At 33.2% G+C, this 19330-nt stretch overlaps 1 protein-coding gene and 1 long non-coding RNA gene across 2 annotated transcripts; one reads left to right on the top strand and one right to left on the bottom strand.

Annotated features, from left to right (window-relative positions):
* Window positions 1-374: 374 nt before the first annotated feature.
* LOC104088605 (furcatin hydrolase-like) lies at window positions 375-15079 on the top strand. The gene is made up of 13 exons (XM_070175759.1): window positions 375-744; window positions 825-894; window positions 1370-1428; window positions 1558-1716; window positions 3697-3766; window positions 3873-3960; window positions 4055-4298; window positions 9631-9746; window positions 9900-10120; window positions 10265-10296; window positions 10405-10507; window positions 10607-10709; window positions 14888-15079. The coding sequence occupies exons 1-13, from the start codon at window positions 595-597 to the stop codon at window positions 15054-15056; spliced, it is 1584 nt and encodes a 527-aa protein (XP_070031860.1). The 5' UTR covers window positions 375-594; the 3' UTR covers window positions 15057-15079.
* Window positions 15080-16767: 1688 nt separating this feature from the next.
* LOC138897871 (uncharacterized) lies at window positions 16768-18283 on the bottom strand. Its single transcript, XR_011410746.1, has 2 exons — window positions 18117-18283; window positions 16768-17968 (listed from the first exon to the last, which is right to left on the bottom strand). It is a non-coding gene; the product is annotated as an uncharacterized lncRNA (long non-coding RNA).
* Between the last annotated feature and the right edge of the window lie 1047 nt (window positions 18284-19330).

The raw sequence follows: 19330 nt of genomic DNA, 5'->3' as shown, positions 1-19330 counted from the left end.
CGGTGGCAATTATAGCCCGGCAAGTTTACCAGTTGAGATCAAAGAGTTACCCTTCAGTTCGAGTGTATACTTACTGCGAAACTTTCCTTTCTACTCCAGAAAGACGGCAAGACGGTCCTTTTTCACAAACAGATTATTTATCAAAGCTGGAGTGCTAATTACCATTTAATTTATCCTTTGGCTGATGTGTTAGACTGAGTTCATGTCCAAAAATAAAATACTAGTACTAGTTTAAAAAAAGTAGATACATTCACAAAACAATAACTGGTTTGTTTCCATATACCGTCTTCTGATACTAATTTTAATCAAACACTTACAAATATGTTACTCATAATTAGTCAACACAACTTCGATAGATATTCTTCATTAGAGAAAGCAGAAAAAGGACACAGAATAATCCGTTTTCACTTCCTCAGCATTACGGATTCTTGTAGCACATGAACGGTTTATCATAATATAATCAATCTTTGACGTCGTCAAAATTTTAAAAAGAAAACGAGATATTAAAATAGAATTAATATTTTAGGCACAATCTATATATATAAAGGACTTAATATGGAATTCTTAGAAACATATACTACTAATAATTAAGTGATGGGGGTGCTTCAGATCTCTTTCTTTCTCTTAATTGGGATGCTTGTAACCACAAGTTCTTCTGTGTCAAGTTATAAGATCTCAGTTCCATTTAATAGAAGCAGTTTTCCATCAGATTTCATCTTTGGAGCTGCCTCTGCTTCTTATCAGGTTTTTGTATTAAATATCTTTGTTAATGCCTTTCTTCATATATAATTCGTTCTAATGCCTATATATGTACGTTTGCATAGTATGAAGGAGCAGCAAATAAAGATGGTAAAGGTCCTAGTATCTGGGATACCTTTACCCACAATCATCCTGGTAATTAATGTCCTTTCCCCTCTAAATTAAAGTTTAATTCCGATCCGATCCATAATTTTAAAAGTACAATATTTCATTATTTCCAATATCAAGATTTTTGAAGGCTTGAACCATTTAGGTTTAAATCCTGAATTCGTATTTATCATAAAGGTAGAATACTTCTTTAGATGTAGTAGCAAGTATTTGTTAGTAGCAATCTTTGTTAAGGGAAACTTTCCAAATCTCTAGTTTTATTTATTTATTGTTCGTCCAAGTGAAATTTCTTAGTAATTGGATGTGAGCTAACAAATTTCAAAGATCATCATTGTATCCATTTTATGTTTCTTTCTTAGCTTGTTTCGAACATTGCTAAATCTTTTTCTTGTCTATTTATTAATGACACAGTGAGAATAATTAAGTTGGCAAATATAGGGATCCGATTTACGACAAAAATAAATTATACAGTTTTGTTTTTTATTTCCTGATGTTTCTGCAGAAAGGATAGCAGACCGTAGCAACGGTGACGTAGCCCTTGATTTTTACCATCGCTACAAGGTATTAGTTCAAGCATTTTAAAGTAAGAAGCAAAAATCCAAGGAAACGAAAGTTTTTGCCAATGGAAATCCATGGTTCTAAATGCTAAACTTCTATTTTAATTCTACCCTATTATTCAATGTTCCTTAGGATGACATAAAGCTGATGAAATTTGAAGGGTTAAATGGTTTCAGATTTTCCATCTCCTGGTCAAGAGTTTTACCATGTAAGAATACCTCTGTTAGATTTACTTTATTGCAACATGTTGTATGTCACGGCCCAATTTCCCCTCCATGTGACGTCGTGACGGCAACTAGTCTCTACGACTAGGTAAGCCTAACATTTGCGGAATAATGAAATGAAAATATAAATTTAACAATTAACTGTAGCAGTAACAACATAACTGGGTACCATGACACCTGGCATGTACAATAACCAACTATTCAAAATACACAGAAATTCCAAAATCCGGAATATCGTGAATCACAAACTACAGAAGGAAAGTCTAGTGTGTCTATACATCAGAGTCTAACAAAGGAAAAATACAGAAGATAATGGACATGGGAAAGAGTAGAAGGGGACTCTGAGGTCTGCGGACGCGACAGATATACCTTGAAGTCTCCAAAGTTGTCCCGGCTCACTAATAGTGCGGCTGATAAGGAGCACCTGGACTGCACACAAAAAATATATGCAGAGAGTAGCATGAGTACACCACAATCGGTACCCAATAAGTATCAAGTCTAACCTCGGTCGGGTAGTGACGAGGTCAGGTCAGGGTCCTACTGGTATATATATAATAAAACAAGGTAGAATAAAATACCGCAGTAAAATAAAGACTGAAATTTAACAGGAATGAAATCATAGAAGACAACAGCTCAGTACACAGAGATAACAACAGGGGATCTCCCGAGATACTGTCTCATAGTCCCAAACGTAAATGTGTAGTATAGGGGATCTCCCGGAATACCGTTTCGTAGTCCCAAAGTAAATATGTAGTACATGGAGATCTCCCGAAATACCGTTCCGTAGTCCCAAAGTAAATATGCAGTACAATGGGATCTCCTGGAATACCGTTCGGTAGTCCCAAAGTAAATATGAAGTAAAGGGGGATCTCCCGAAATACTGTTCTGTAGACCCAAAAGTAAAAATACAGCTCAAACAATAGAATTAACAGCTACAACACGAAATCCTACAATTTAGACAAAGTACAAATCAAGAAAAAGCAGAAATTTCACTAAACATGTTGCACGGAGTTCAGATAAGCGATTAAGGCAAGTAGACATGATACTCTAAGCTAACAGGATACTACACATGTTGATGTAACTCAAATAAGAAGGAAACAGGTTATTACTTAGCAGAAATCGGGTTTTTACAACAATTAGCTCGTGTACGTACTCGTCACCTCACGTACACGGCGCTCACATATCAAAACAGTACTAAATCCTAAGGGGATTTCCCACACACAAGGTTAGGCAAGCCACTTACCTCGAACCAAGCTCAATCAATCGGTCACAATGCCTTTCCCACGAATATCCGGCTCTGAATGGCCCAAATCTAGCCAAAAGCAATTGCATATCATAAATAGAACCATAATAAACTCATCTAATTAATGAAATCAATACTTTAACAAAAATTTCGTTCGTCCTAAAAAGTTGACCCGGGCCCACGTCTCGAAATCGGGCAAAAATTATAAAATTCGAAAGCCCATTCACTCACGAGTCCAACCATACCAAATTTATCAAAATCCGACCTCAAATGACCACTCAAAACCCCAAATCAAGCTCTTCAAATCCCTAGCCTCCAACTCCCAATTTTCACCTTAAATACACACTAACTAGGTAGAAAAATAAATGGGGAAGCAAGATTATTGATCAAAAATAAGCACAAGGGACTTAATTCAAGAAACCCCTCAAAATGCTCCCAAGAAATCGCCAAACCCGAGTTCAAAATATTGAAAATGAGCAAAAACAGTAAACCTTTGGTTAACAAAATATCTAGCTACTTTGTCAAAAACCCGAATTTGGTGATAGAGTAAACAAAATATCTAGAAACTAAACGTGGTTATTATTTGGTTAATTGACAAGTCAAGTGGCTAGATATATGAATTCTTTTTTGTTTAATATTGCAACAGCATGGTTTTCTACCAATTGGCTCCATTTGATTCTTTAATAACAAATAATCTCATAGATTGGAAGTAGTAATCGCTCGCATTAATGACATTATACAAATAATTTCCCCAACTAACGAATCTTATCTTCTTCTTTTTTATACTTTGTCTCGGATGGGAAGCCTTGTAGAGGAGTAAACAAAGAGGGCATTGCCTTCTATAACAACCTTATCAATGAGCTCCTAGCTAAAGGTCAAATATATTATCTCTATACATTTATTTTTTAATTCTTAACTTTTTCTTATTGCGACTAAATAAGGGGCGAAAACACGTTTAATTCTCCCACAAACCCATTCAGGTATACAACCTATGGTTACCCTATTCCATTGGGATCTACCTCAAGTTCTTGAAGATGAGTATCTTGGCTTTCTAAACCCTCAAATTATGTAAGTAACACTTCTATAAAACAAAATTTTCTTTTATTCTTAATTTTTTTCTAAAAGAAGAGAGATAGTAAAGTGTGTAACATTATTATTGTAGCTATGATTTTCGAGATTATGTGGAGTTGTGCTTTAAAGAATTTGGTGATAGAGTAAAACTTTGGACAACAATAAATGAGCCAAGTGGTTATGCCCTTACTGGTTATGACTTAGGCATTTTCCCCCCTTTGAGATGCTCCATTGGTTGTATTGCTGGAAACTCTGCCACTGAGCCTTACATAGTTGCCCATCACTTGCTTCTTGCTCATGCACAAGCAGCTAAGTTATACAGAGTGAAATATCAGGTAATTAATTATGTTTGATTTCAATTTATATGACGTAGTTATACTCGAAACAGAAACTATGAAAGAAATGAAAACTTTTAAAACTTATAATTGTTGCGGAAGCCAAATGTATATAGTGTGAATGAGTCACAACTACTATACCAAAAATTATGACAATCACTAAATAATAAACAAGACAATATAAGACAACGATAAAAGAACATCAAAATTTACGAGGTTCGGCCAATTTTGCCTACTTCCTCGGACACAATCAATATTTTATTCCACTCCAAAATAACAAGTGAAATAATACTAAAGAGAGAAAATACAAATGCCTTAAAAATGCCTTAAGAAGATAAAAGGCAAATGAGAGGTGTATTTAAATCCTAAACATTAGGCCTCCTTTTATAGGGTGAAATTCTCATTCAAAATTGTCATCCACCGATGTGGTACTTTTGCCAATTTCAACAAATCTCCACCTTGGCAAAATTCCACATCTTCAATTTTCTCTCAATAACAAATTTTGGTTGTGTCTTCATCTTCAATCTTTAGTGTTCAACAATGTTGATCAAATCCAAACAATGTTGAAACTTGACCGCAGTCACCACTTTTGTCAGCATATCAGCAGGGTTCTCCGTAGTATGAATTTTCTTCACCGTGACTCCACCTTCTTCTATGATTTCTCGTACGAAATGATACCGAACATCAATGTGCTTCGTCCTTGCATGATAAACTTGGTTCTTCGCTAATTGAATAGCACTTTGACTATCACAAAAAATTGTAATATTTTTTTGTTCAATACCAAGCTCCTTTAGCAACCCCTGAAGCCAAATTGCCTCCTTCACAGCCTCCGTAATAGCCATGTACTCTGCCTCTGTTGTAGACAAAGCAACTGTTGACTGCAAAGTAGACTTCCAACTAACTGGTGCCTTTGCAAAAGTAAACACATAACCAGTAGTTGACCTTCGTTTGTCCAGATCACCCGCAAAATCTGAGTCACAATATCCAACTACAGACCGATTGCCTTCCTGCTCAAAAACTAACCCAACATCTACAGTACTATGAATATACCGTAGAATCAATTTCACAGCTTGCCAATGCTCCTTTCCTGGATTATGCATATATCTGCTAATAACTCCAACGGCTTGTGAAATGTCAGGTCTCGTACAAACCATTGCATATATCAAGCTACCAACAGCATTTGCGTATGGTACCCTTGACATATACTCATGTTCAGTTTCATCCTTTGGCGACATAGTAGTACTTAGCTTAAAATGGGGAGCAAGTGGCGTACTAATTGGCTTAGTCTTCTTATCTATGCCAAAACGCTGTAGTACTCTCTTCAAATATTCTTTCTGAGATAAACAGAGTTTCTTTGAACGTCTATCTCTTATTATCTCCATGCCAAGAATTTTCTTTGCCTCACCCAGATCCTTCATCTCGAACTCCTCCTTCAGTTGAATCTTCAACTTATCAATTTCTTCCGAATTCTTGGAAGTTATCAACATATCATCAACATATAGGAGAAGATATACAAAGGAACCATCATTAAGTTTGCGCAAATACACACAATGATCGTATTTGCTTCTCTTGTACCCTTGCCGCAACATAAACTTGTCAAATCGCTTGTACCATTGTCTAGAAGATTGTTTCAATCCGTACAACGATTTTTCAAGTTTGCATACCATATTTTCTTTTCCAACAACTTTGAATCCTTCTGGCTGATTCATGTAGATTTTCTCCTCCAAGTTTCCATGTAAAAACGCAGTTTTTACATCCATCTGAACTAGTTCCAAATCCAACTGTGCTACCAAAGCCAACATAATTCTAATGTAGGAATGTTTTACAACTGGAAAAAATACTTCATTGTAATCAATTCCCTCCTTCTGAGCATATCCTTTGGCCACCAATCTTGCTTTGTAGCGAACATCTTCTTGGTTAGGAAATCCTTCTTTCTTTGCAAATACCCATTTGCACCCAATTATTTTCTTTTCCTTCGGGAGATTGGCCAATTTCCATGTATGATTCTGATGAAGAGACTGCATTTCTTCATTCATGGCAATCCTCCACTTATCTTCTTCTGAATTTTGGATTGCGTCTTTATAAGTGGTAGGAACACCATCAGCTACAATTGAGGTTGCGCAAGCAACTGTTTCTATGAGACGAACAGGTTTCGTTATTGTCCTTTTTGGCCTGCTAGTTGCTATTGATTCAAGTTGTTATCGAGGTTCCTGAGTTGGAATCTCCCTCTCTACTGGCTTTTCTTCCCGAGGGTAATCTTCATGAGTTTCCTCCTCTGCTTCTTGTGTAGAAAAAATAAATTTTCCCTCAAACTCCACCTGCTTTGATGCACCACCAGTTTGTTTGACATCTTCAACTGTCACCTTATCTGTTATGGCAGATTCATCAAAGGTAACATCTATGCTGAATATAATATTCCTTGTCTCTGGACACCATAAGCGGTATCCTTTGACTCCAGAAGTAATCCCCATAAATATAGCCTTCTTTGCTCTCGGATCCAATTTTGACTCTTTCACATGATAGTATGCAATTGAGCCAAACACGTGCAAAGAGTCATAATCTACAGCAGGTTTTCCATACCATTTTTCAAATGGTGTCTTGCCATCAATAGCAGCAGATGGTAGACGATTAATGAGGTGGCATGCATATGTAATTGCCTCAGCCCAAAATTCTTTGCCCAAGCCAGCATTGGACAACATACACCGTACCTTCTCCAGTAAAGTCCGGTTCATACGTTCTGCCACTCCATTCTGTTGTGGTGTATTTCTGACAGTGAAGTGTCGGACGATGCCATCATTTTCACAGACCTTATTGAAATGATCATTTTTGTATTCACCTCCATTGTCTGTGCGAATACACTTGATCCTCCTGCCTGTTTGATTCTCCACCATCGTTTTCCATTTGAGAAAAATTCCCAACACTTCATCTTTCCTCTTCATTGTATACACCCACACTCTTCGGGAAAAATCATCAACAAAGGTTACAAAATAGTGCTTCCCACCCAATGAAGGTGTTTTGGAAGCACCCCAAACATCAGAGTGTACATAATCCAAAATGCCTTTAGTATTATGGATCGCTATACCAAATTTAACCCTTGTCTGTTTCCCTTTGACACAATGCTCGCAAAACTCCAAGTTGCAAGTCTTTACGCCTTTTAACAATCCTTGATTAGATAAAGCTTTCAAGGATTTTCCTCCAGCATGTCCCAAGCGCATGTGCCATAGCCTGGTTGCTTCTGCCTCTTTGTCATCACTGGATGTCACTGTCGCTGTCCCAATAACTGTACTACCACGATAGCGGTACATGTTATTATTCTTCCGATTGGCCTTCATTACCACTAGTGCACCGGAGCATATTCTCATCACTCCATTTTCTGCAATGATTTTGAACCCTTTTGATTCTAGGGCTCCCACAAAGATGAGATTCTTCTTCAAACCCGGTACATATCGAACATTTGTTAATGTTCTGATCATTCCATCATGGATTCTTAATCTTATTGAACCAATGCCATATGAGGTAAGAGGGCTGTTATCCGCTGTGTGAATGACTTCATATTCTCCTTCTTGAAAATTCACGAACCAGTCCTTGTTGGGACACATATGATAGCTATAAGCCGAGTCCATCAACCATATGTCTGATGATGTTGATAACTCTGTTGTAACTAATGAGAAGTCTGAATCATCACAATCAGCTACATTTGAATCCATAATGGCCTTTCCATTGTTATGCCTGGCCTTATTCTTCAACTTCGGATAGTCTTTCTTCCAGTGCCCCTTTTCTCGACAAAAGGCACATTCATCTTTGCTGGGTCTAGATCTCGACTTGGATCTTCCCTTCTTAGTCCTCGTTTGATTTTGAGGACGACCCCTCACAATTAGTGCTTCTCCTTCTCCGCCCATCTGTTTTTCTCCATTTCTTTGTTCATAGTTGTACAAAGCCGAACAAACTTCTCTGAGAGAAATTTCGTCATTTCCATGGAGTAGAGTAGTTTCAAGGTGCTCGTACTCATTAGGAAGTGACCCCAACAACATCAAGGCCAAGTCACCATCATCAAAAGTTGCATCCATATTTTGCAAATCTGTGACCAACTTATTGAAACTGGTGATATGTTCATTCATTGTGGTACCAGGAACATAGGTGAAGCGAAACAGTCTCTTCTTCATGTATAATTTATTTTGACTATTTTTCTTCAAAAATTTATCCTCCAGTGCTTTCCATAATTTACTTGCAGAAGTTTTCTTTGTGTATGGATATTTCTGCTCTCTAGCAAGGTAGGATCGAATGGTACCGCAAGCAACACGATTGATAATTTTCCAATCTTCTTCTCCAATAACATCTGGCTTCTTTTTTACAATGGCAAGATCTAGCCCTTGTTGAAAAAGAACATCTAGAACCTCGCCTTGCCACATCCCAAAATGTCCTGACCCGTCAAAAATTTCTACCGCAAATTTCGCATTTGACACAATTCTTGTCATAAGCGAAGATGCCAACGATGACGTATTATTGACACTTGATGTAGATTCTTCTTGTTTACTGTCTCCCATTTTGACACAAATATTATTTAGTAGCTGACGACACAAATCAAGATTATTTCCTTTCTGGTGTGGAAGATCAGACTAAGCTGCAACCACAGAGCATACTCAGACAGAACCTTGACTCAGTTACCAAGATAGATCTTTTCTGATGTGGAAGATCAGACTATGCTGCAACCACAGAGCATACTTAGACAGTACCTTGGCTCTGATACCAATTGTTGCGGAAGCCAAATGTATATAGTGTGAATGAGTCACAACTACTATACCAAAAATTATGACAACCACTAAATAATAAACAAGACAATATAAGACAACGATAAAAGAACACCAGAATTTACGAGGTTCGGCCAATTTTGCCTACTTCCTCGGACACAATCAATATTTTATTCCACTCCAAAATTACAAGTGAAATAATACTAAAGAGAGAAGATACAAATGCCTTAAGAAGATAAAAAAGGCAAATGAGAGGTGTGTTTAAATCCTAAACATTAGGCCTCCTTTTATAGGGTAAAATTCCCATTCAAAATTGTCATCCACCGATGTGGAACTTTTGACAATTTCAACAATAATCATAATATTTGTGTGACTATAAAACTTTTGAAAATTTGATTTTTAACATGCTATAACATTTCTGTGAATATAAAAAACTTTTCATTAAGAGTATAAACTGAAAAGGGGGAAATATGAATATTCTTTAAAAAAACAATGCAACTAGTCATTTCTATGAGAATAATGTCACCATTGGAAATTATTTTATCTGCTTGAAATCTAAGAAATATTTTTGAGAAATTATGCAGGCATCACAAAAAGGGGAGATAGGAATAGTACTAGTGGCTAGTTGGTTTAAGCCCTATTCCAAAATGAAGAAAGATTTAGAAGCAGCTCAACGAGCCATTGACTTCTCCATTGGATGGTGAGTACACTTTCCATAATTAATACTCTCATTTTATATCACACTAGACACAAAAGCTATAAAGTCGATTTGATTTCTGCATTATATTAGTGATAATAGAAGAGATCTTTAATTTAATTGTTTAAAAGTTGATTTACATGTTCTTTTTTTCAGGTTTATGCATCCATTAACATATGGTGATTATCCAGAAAGAATGTGCAAAATCGTAGGAAATCGTTTACCAAAATTCACAACCGAGCAAGCTGAGATAGTGAAGGGATCCTGTGATTTCATGGGACTAAATTACTACACATCATTTTATGTAGCAGATAATATATTTACTCCAAGTAAAGAGAACATTAGCTACTCAACAGATTACCAAGTAAATCAAACAGGTTAATTTCTCTAAGACTTTAATTTGTGAACCAATATACAGATTCTCCACCTCTAATTTTTCATCTTATTGTTTTATAGTTTTTTATTAGACACAAAATTCTATATAACATTTTTTATCTTTTGTTGTTTTCTCTCTTTTGTAGTGGAAAGAAATGGAGAGCTCATCGGTGAACCGGCACGTCTTCATTCTTTTTCATGATAAAGAAATTGCCATATATTTTATTTAATGGTTTAATAATATTACGTTTGTCTTTTTCTTTTTCCTCTTCATCTTGGGATGTAGACAGGATCGGCCTTTTTTTTTGTTGTCCCAAGAGGACTTTTAGAAGTTCTTGTCTACACAAAAGAAAAGTATAACAATCCAAAGATTTACATAACAGAGAACGGTATGATAAGAAATTAATTTTCACAACTGTCTTAACTAAATTAATTTTGCCGGATTATTTTAGTAGAAATTGAAATGTTATTTGTTTAATTATCAATAGGGATGAGTGATGGCAATGTAAGAATGGTTCAAGAAGGAATCAAAGACTTTCAAAGGGTGGATTTCCTACGTCGCCATCTCATGGCCCTCAACACAGCCATTAAGTAAGTCTATCCTTCACAAATATAATTTTGTCTTTCCTTTTCTTTTTGCTAATATCTAAAACAAAACTATCTTGCTCCACTAGTTAATGATTTTATCTAATGAATTTAAGTGAAATAATTACTTAACTATCCTCATTATTGTTGGAAGGTGTTTAAAAGGAATGAAGTATTCTCTGTTTCTTATATAGAACCACATCATACTTGGTAGTCGGTTGAATCATATGAGTCCACTATTGTGTAAACTAGCAAAAGCATTTTAGCGTCGGCCAACAAAGGAAATAAGTTATACAAAAGAAATATTGGTTGTAGTCTGGACATCGTTTATTATGGCAAAATATATTTTTGTTCCTTGAAATAGTTTTGAGGCTCTTTTTTACGGTTAAACTTAGTTATGTCATGTTGAAACGGTTAGGATTGTTGGACTGTATTTCTTAAATAGGTTTGCAAAGTAAAAATCTTAAATCACATCTTAACCATATATGTAAGCGAGATGACGATAATGATGGATTGGGTGACACAAATTAAAGAACTTAAAATCGAGTGTGTTATATTATTTGCTTAAAGAAGGTTTCACGAGAAGAGAGTTTTTCCATTTGAAGTTGCAGACAATAAAGCGCTAAATATTATTTTACATATTATATCATAGAGATTTTAAGACCAGGCATGAGTGAATTTTCTTCTAAATGGTTCTTGAATGTGTGTAGAGCAAAACAAATTACCTCTAAAATGCATGTTTTTAAGAGACTTCCAAAATTTTAAAAATAGAAATTATTTAAATATGTAAACCAGCCGCTATATAGAAAGCTATTAATCATAATTTATATGTTTGGCATATTCTTTGCAGTCATATGAGTAGTAGAGAAAGATATTATCATGAAAAGAAGAAAACTGGAAGTCCCTACCAAAGTCTCGACGCTCTTACAGGACTAGAAAATAAAATCTCTTTGATTTTAATTAATTAAAAAGAAAAACAAATTAGGTTAATTGGGTTGTGTTGATTACAACATGGCGCATGGTTGGAACTTAGAAGAATTGTTTGCTTAACTAAAATTACAAGATGATTGACTTTGCAACTAGAAGCGAATATAAATAAATGTGTTATTATTAAATATAATTGAATTTATAAATGCTTGATTATGCAACTTGATTGAAATAATTAGATTTAATGTGTTCAAACAAACAAAATAATTTGTTATAATTAATTTCATTTAATAGTTACTGCGCATCGCGAGGGTTCTAATACTAGTTATATTAAAAGAAGGGTAGTATGCATTGTGGTTAAGCCAAATGGTAAGCTAAAATGAAGCCACTAGGCAATTTTAGGACAACATTAATAATTAAAAATTATAAATGGAAGCATAATTAATTGAAGTAGTTTAATGAATCTTATACATAATCTAAATAAATATTAGACAAATCTAATCTATATATCTATATGTATATGTATATTTGTATCTATATCTATATCTATATCTACATATTGATCCACTCATAGATTTTCTTTTATATTAGCTAGAAATATGGAGGTAAAAAATTAATTAACAAACTATAATAGAAAAAAATAAAAATAATAGAAAGACGTAAATCTATTACTATTTATACTTTGGAGTAAGTTAAAATATAAAATAAAACTATAATTTACTTAAGATATTAAATATTTATTGAGTTTAAAAATTAAATAAATCCAAGCAGCAAAATAAGATCTTACATAAAGTATACAAAATATTTATAAGGTAAGAAAAAAATTAATAATCAGTACAAAATATTTTAATAACAAGAATAATAAAGTCATATTAATATTGATAAATCGGGCAAATAAATATTTTATACGTAAATATTACTACAACATTTAGACATAATGTGTTCAAATAATTAAGAAAATATTTTTCTTTGATTAGTATTTGAATTGAGTGCAGTTAGTTTAAGTTTGAAAGCATAACTTAATTTTTGAAAATGCGGTCCAATTTAAAAAATAGAATGATAAATATTATTTGAATTTGAGAAGAGAATGGTTTTCAATTTTTATCTATATTATATTAGAATGAGTGTCGTAAAAATAGGTATTAAATTCAAACAATGTAATAACATTAGGTATTGAATAATATAATATCAAAAATAAAGAATAAATTGGGGGAAAATATAAATTCAGATTTTTTATCATAGAAAAAAAGGTAAAAATTATTTAAATTTGAGATGAGAAAGTTTTTTATATTATGATAAGAAAAGTCATAATATGGATGAGTCCATGTAACTCAAGTCTAATAGATAAAATCAAAAATTAAAAATATTGAATAATAAAAATAAATTAGAGATAATTTGAGGATATTTATAAATTATAAGTTTAGAAAATAAAATAAAGAAAATATAAAATACATAAAAATATTATTAAAATATAAATAATTTAAATTTCCGATCAATATTTTTAAAACGAAATAAATATTTATTTTATGATTAAAATAATTATATATTTATCTATATTATATTAAAGAATAATAGTTGATAATGATATTAAATAAAGTTACAAGTTGATGAAAAGCCAAGACTATATATTAGATTAAAAAATAGCAAAATCATGTTAAATTACTAAAAATATACTATTAGAAATGAAAGGGAAAGTCTATTTGAATTTGAGATTAGACATTTCTTAAAACTATGATGAGAATGCTTAGCCTATGATTAATATCACAAAGTTGAAGTCTTATTTAAGAAAACTAATAAAAAATACAATTTTAAAAATACAAAAATAAATTTCTAATATAGGTGATTTTACTAATGAAAATTAAAAATTAAATTTGTATATTAAAACTAAAAAGGAAAGAAAATTTACGTAAAGAAATAAAATGACAGTGAAAATATTTCTACAATATTTAAATATAATGTGTTCAAACAATTAAGAAAATATTTTTCTATGATTAACATCTGAATTGAGTGCAGTTAGTTTAAGTTAGCAAGTATAGCATAATTATTTTTGAAAATGCGGTCCAATTTAGAAAATAGAATGATAAGAATTATTTGAATTTGAGATGAGATTTTTTTTATTTAATAAATTTTTTATTTTTGAAAATATTATGAAAAGAAATAAAATGACAGTAAAAACATTACTACAATATTTAGATATAATGTGTTCAAACAATTGAGAAAATATTTTTCTATGACTAAAATAAAAATTTTAAAAATACATAATAAATTTCTAATATAGGTAATTTACTAATGAAAATTAAAAATTAAATTTGTATCTTAAAGCTAAAAAAGAAAGAAAAGTTAACTGCATTTAATACAAAAATAATTATAAGAGAACTCAATACATTTGGAACATAATAATCAAATAACTTATGTATTAATATTTTAGACCAATTCAAAGTTCAATTTAAAATAAAATATAATATTATTTTGATTATAGATAAAACATTAATATAAAAACTAATTAAAATTTATAGTAGGGAAGAAAATGTATAAAAAAAAATAGAGGTAGTGTGAGGATACTTATACTTTAAATTAATTTAAAAATAAATAAATTAAATAATTAAATTATATTTAAAAAATATTACTGATAAATTTAAATGATTAAAAAATTTCGAATAAGAGGATACAAGCATAAAAATATACCAAATTTCAAGAATAAAATATTTATATTTATTAAAGACTATTAAAAGGATAATAAGCAAGCCATTAATTTAGTTATTAAGCTAATAAAAAAATATTTGATAGTATAATAATATTAAATAATAAATAATACAATAACTATAAAGAACAAAAAGAAAAATCATTTGCTTAAAAAAAGATGTGATGAATAAGACATATTTGACTTTCAGATAAAAACAAAGTGATACGTAAGAGTTTCGTTAAAATAATATGATCTAATGTGCTCAAACAAGACAGATCACAACATGACATATTTAGTATTCTTTAATATTGACAGCGAAACGAAATGCAAGTACTAAAATCAAGGGGTTAGGTTGCTGCATATATATAAAAAATAGGTTGTCCACTACAAGATTTGAACAATAATTTCATATCCTGCTTCATAATTAATATCTAATGTTATATAATTTTTATTTGAGTGGTTTATATTTTAAAGTTATTTACACATGATTCAAATAGCCTACATCATAATTTGACATGATTTGTGTCCGCACAGTACGCGGGTACTAATACTAGTTGTTATTAATTTCTCACAGGAGAGGTGTGGACGTCAAGGGCTATTTTGCATGGTCGTTTCTGGATAATTTCGAATGGACCTCAGGATACACTCAAAAATTTGGCCTTAATTATGTTGATTATAAGGACAATCTAAAGAGATATCCCAAACGCTCTGCTCTTTGGCTGAAGAAATTCCTCCTTAAATAGAGACTGTCCGAATTTCTTGCTAAGGCCTATTTCAAACGATGAAAGGCACGCACGTATCACCGCTTTGGTTCAACAATATATTATCAACTCCTATTTTCAATGTTTGCTGAAAACGTTCTATGATGATTTAGCATAAACAGAATCAGAAAAAAAATTGAACAAATAAATTTTTGATCAAATAGGGAGACACAATCCACTACGTACAAACAGAAAATCAGGATCTTTCAATGAACAAACAATCAATTGACAAAAGCACAAGTTAAAAAATTCTTTTGCGTTCCTTTAATTTAGTTTAATGTTCTACCTTTTTTTATTTTTGTTCAAGTAATTAATTTTCATGATTTTTTTCGTCTGGGCTCCACGCCAGCCCAACCCACCCAACTGACTGACTGGAGTTGGGATAAAAAGGCTCAGTTTGAAATGGGCAGAAAAAAATCTAAGTCCAAATTGGTTAAAGAAATCAATCTAAAGATTTATAATCCAAGTTTGCCAAATGATTGAGCTGTCAACCAGTTTGTGTCAAAAAAGATGAACACTTCGGGTGATTTCCAAGTCACTATTTCTTCGGATTGAACTGACTGAGTGAACCCCAAAAGCAACCATCTTGTTCTTATACCTTTGACTAACTAAGAGAAAAAAGAAAAAAAAAGCAGAAATTTAAAAGAAAAAAATTACATGGCATAGCTCCCGTTTGGATATAGGATTTTTCACTTTTTAAAAATAAAAATATTGTTTGTTCATGAATTTGATCAATTTTTGAAAAAAAAAAAAATCAAGTTCCGAAAATTGATTTATGAAATTTTTTCTTCCACTCACAAAAGTTCAACTTATTTTCAAGTAAAATGCATATAGAAACACAACGTTAACTTTCAAAAATTATTTTCAACACAACTTCAAAAAATATTTTTTCAAGTTTAAATCAAATTTATGTCCAAGCGCTAGCTTAAAATAAAGGAATTTGATCAATTTATGAAAAAAGTTTGAAGAAAAATTTTCAAGTTCCAAAAAACTGGCCAGTTTTTTTCTTTCACTCACAATACTTCAGCTTATTTTCAAGTAAAATATATATACAAATATAAATTCAACTCTAAAAACTATTTTTAACAGAACTTCATAAATTCTTTTTTTTAAGTTTTAATCAAATTTATGCCTAAAACAAAGGAATTTGAGTCTTAAATGAATCATATATATTAAATGACAAAAAGTAGGCCCAAAGGCACACAACTTTTAAGAGAAAAGGTATTCCTAAAAAGTGAAAAAGTGAAGGGCCCAATCTCCAAGTTATGACTCTGAAATAATATAAGCTTGAACAATATTAGAGGTTGTGAATTTTCTGATCAGAGATAAAGAACTAAAGGGAGGAAATGGGGCCATTGGAAGGAGAACATAAATGCACATGGGAAGGGGACATTACTCACATGTAAGAAACATGGGTTTTTCTTTTCTTTGTTTCCTAACTTCTTAGCATTCCCTGTTTTGGCTTTCTCTTTTGGTGCACTCTTTTTTCTCCCCTTATCTGATCAACTTATCAGCCACATTAACACAACAACAAAACCAACAACAACCCAGTAGAATTCCACTAGTATGATCTGGAAAGGGTAGAGAGTACGCACACTTTATCCCTACCCAAGGAGGTAGGGAGGCTATTTCCGGAAGACCCTCAGCTCAATAGACGAGACAATAATATCAGAAAAAAACAAAAGAATAAATCTGTAACAACAAAAGAAACCAAAAATAATACTCAGCAATCGAACGAGACAACAAATAAGTGGAAGAGTAATAACCCAATACTATGCAAAACGAGAAAAACAGTGTTCACACAACATAACCCGCTAGCATTCCTAAACAAAATTCTATCAGACTAACCGGTACAAAGAGAAAAAACGCTTGACTACCCCCTAACCTACAACCCTAATGCTCGACCTCCAAACATTCTTACCAAAAGTCATGTCCTCAGAAATCTGAAGTCGCGTCATGTCCTGCCTGATCACCTCGCCCCAATACTTCTTAGGCTGCCTTTTACCTCTTCTCGTACCTGCCAAAGCCAACCGCTCATACCTCCTAACCGAGACATCTGGGCTTCTCCACCTCACGTGCCCGAACCATCTAAACCTCGCTTCCCCCATCTTGTCGTCCATGGGAGCAACGCCCACCCTTTCCCGAATATCTTCATTCTTAATCTTATCCAGTCTCATATGCATGTGCATCCACCTCAACATCCTTATCTCTAATACTTTCATCTTCTGGATATATGCATTCTTGACTGGCCAACACTCATCCCCATACAACATAGCCAGTCTAACCACCGCTCTATAGAACTTACCTTTAAATTTTATTGGCACATTCTTGTCACACATAATTCCAGACGCTAACCTTCATTTCATCTACCCCACCCCAACACGGTGTGTGACATCCTCGTCGAACTCCCCGTTTACCTGAATAATTGACCCTAGGTACTTGAAACTTTCTCTCTTGGCGAGTTGAGCCTCACTTCTACATCCGCTTCCCCCGTCACGCCACTGAACTTACACTCCAGGTATTCCATCTTAGTTCTACTTAACTTGAAACCTTTGGACTCCAGGGCTTGCCTCCATACCTCCAGTCTCTCATTAACGTCACCGTGCGTCTCATCGATCAGAACTATATCATCATCTTATAACATACACCATGGCACCTCTCTTGAATATGGTGTGTTAGGGCGTCCATGCCAGGGCAAATAAGAACGGGCTGAGCGCAAATCCTTGGTGTAACCCCATAACCACCGAAAAAGGCTGAGTCACCTCCCACAGTCCTAACCCGAGTCTTAGCTCCATCATACGTATCCTTTATCACTCTAATGTAAGCTACCGGCACACCCTTCGCCTCCAGGCATTTCCAAAGAACGTCCCTAGGAACCTTGTCATACGCCTTCTCTGGGTCAATAAACGCCATGTGCAAATCAGTTACATTAACATAAAACTATGAAAGACTCAACTAAGAAGTACTAGTGATTAGGAAATCATTAAAATTCAAATTCCTAATACTGCGATTCAAATCGTGAATTTTATCCAATGAATTTACCTGTCAATACCGGGGTATCGCCGATAATAGTATGTATTTGCACTTTTTGGAATTATTTTGTTAAAACTGATAGAGGATTGGATTGATGATGTATTTCCAGCAATCTCACTTACCCTAGAGCCAATCACATTTATATGTAATGCATGTTGTTTTAGGTGGTGCTCAGTCACATTAACACAAAACTAAGAAAGAATATGCTTTATATATTCAGAAATCTGTGGATTGTATTGCAAGTGTATTAAGAAGGAAGAAACTGAATTCTTTTTTCTTTTTGGCTCAGTAGCTGATCCATTTAATAAATCAACCTAGAAATCATAACTAAAGACAAATAATACTTTTTTTGGTAATAATACTATTCTACTTACCAACTTATCTTATTTGGATCTTGAAGGTAATCAATTCAAGGAAAATCTTCGAAAAAGTAAATTTGGCAGCACTTTTTAACGTGCAATGTTGAAAATCCAGTAGTATCTGTAACACTTATGGAATTGATCAGTTATCACAAGGATTGACTTTTACCCATCATGCGAAGAAGGGAGTTTATTTTGAATTTTATATTGTATCTTTCACTTCTTTCCAATGACTCAAGGGAGCTTTGAAACAACTGTTGAAACAACGGTAAACTTATTTCAGTGTGACCTATAGGTCATGAGTTCGAGCGTGGAAGCATCCACTAATGCTTCTATTTAGGGTAGGTTGTCTATATCACACTTTTTGAGGTGCGACCCTTCCCCGAATCCAGCGTGAATACGAGATATTTTGTGTACCGAACTGCATTTTATCTTTCACTTCCCATGGCCTTCTTCAAGAAACTGAAGAAGGCAATGTAGATAGACACCAAGCTCTCTGATTTGAGTTTATGTTAAACAGAACAATTAAGAGGGTTGGAATTTATTGATTGACCCCCCAAAAAAAGAGTGAGAAATATTACTCTTCAAGCATAAGATTCTCTTTTTGTTGGTGATTTTCAAGAGTAATGTTCATTATTAATTTATACCTTATCCTGTTCTAGCTTTCTTGAAATACACAGAAATTTCATTGCACGAAATTATGCTATGTCAGTTTCAAGATCCAATGGAACAAATGCTTAGCTAGAAAAATATCCTCATATAATTAAAAACATCCATGATTAAAACTTGAAAGGTACTCCATCTTTAGTTGCACCTAAACTTTTTGAGCAAAAAAAATAATGTTTTGTCCTTCTAAAATTCTTG

This window comes from Nicotiana tomentosiformis, chromosome 1 (assembly GCF_000390325.3).
Source record: "Nicotiana tomentosiformis chromosome 1, ASM39032v3, whole genome shotgun sequence".
NCBI classification, from domain to species: Eukaryota; Viridiplantae; Streptophyta; class Magnoliopsida; order Solanales; family Solanaceae; genus Nicotiana; species Nicotiana tomentosiformis.
The sequence above is the reverse complement of the archived record's forward strand: the minus strand, read 5'-3'. Positions and strand labels throughout refer to the sequence as shown.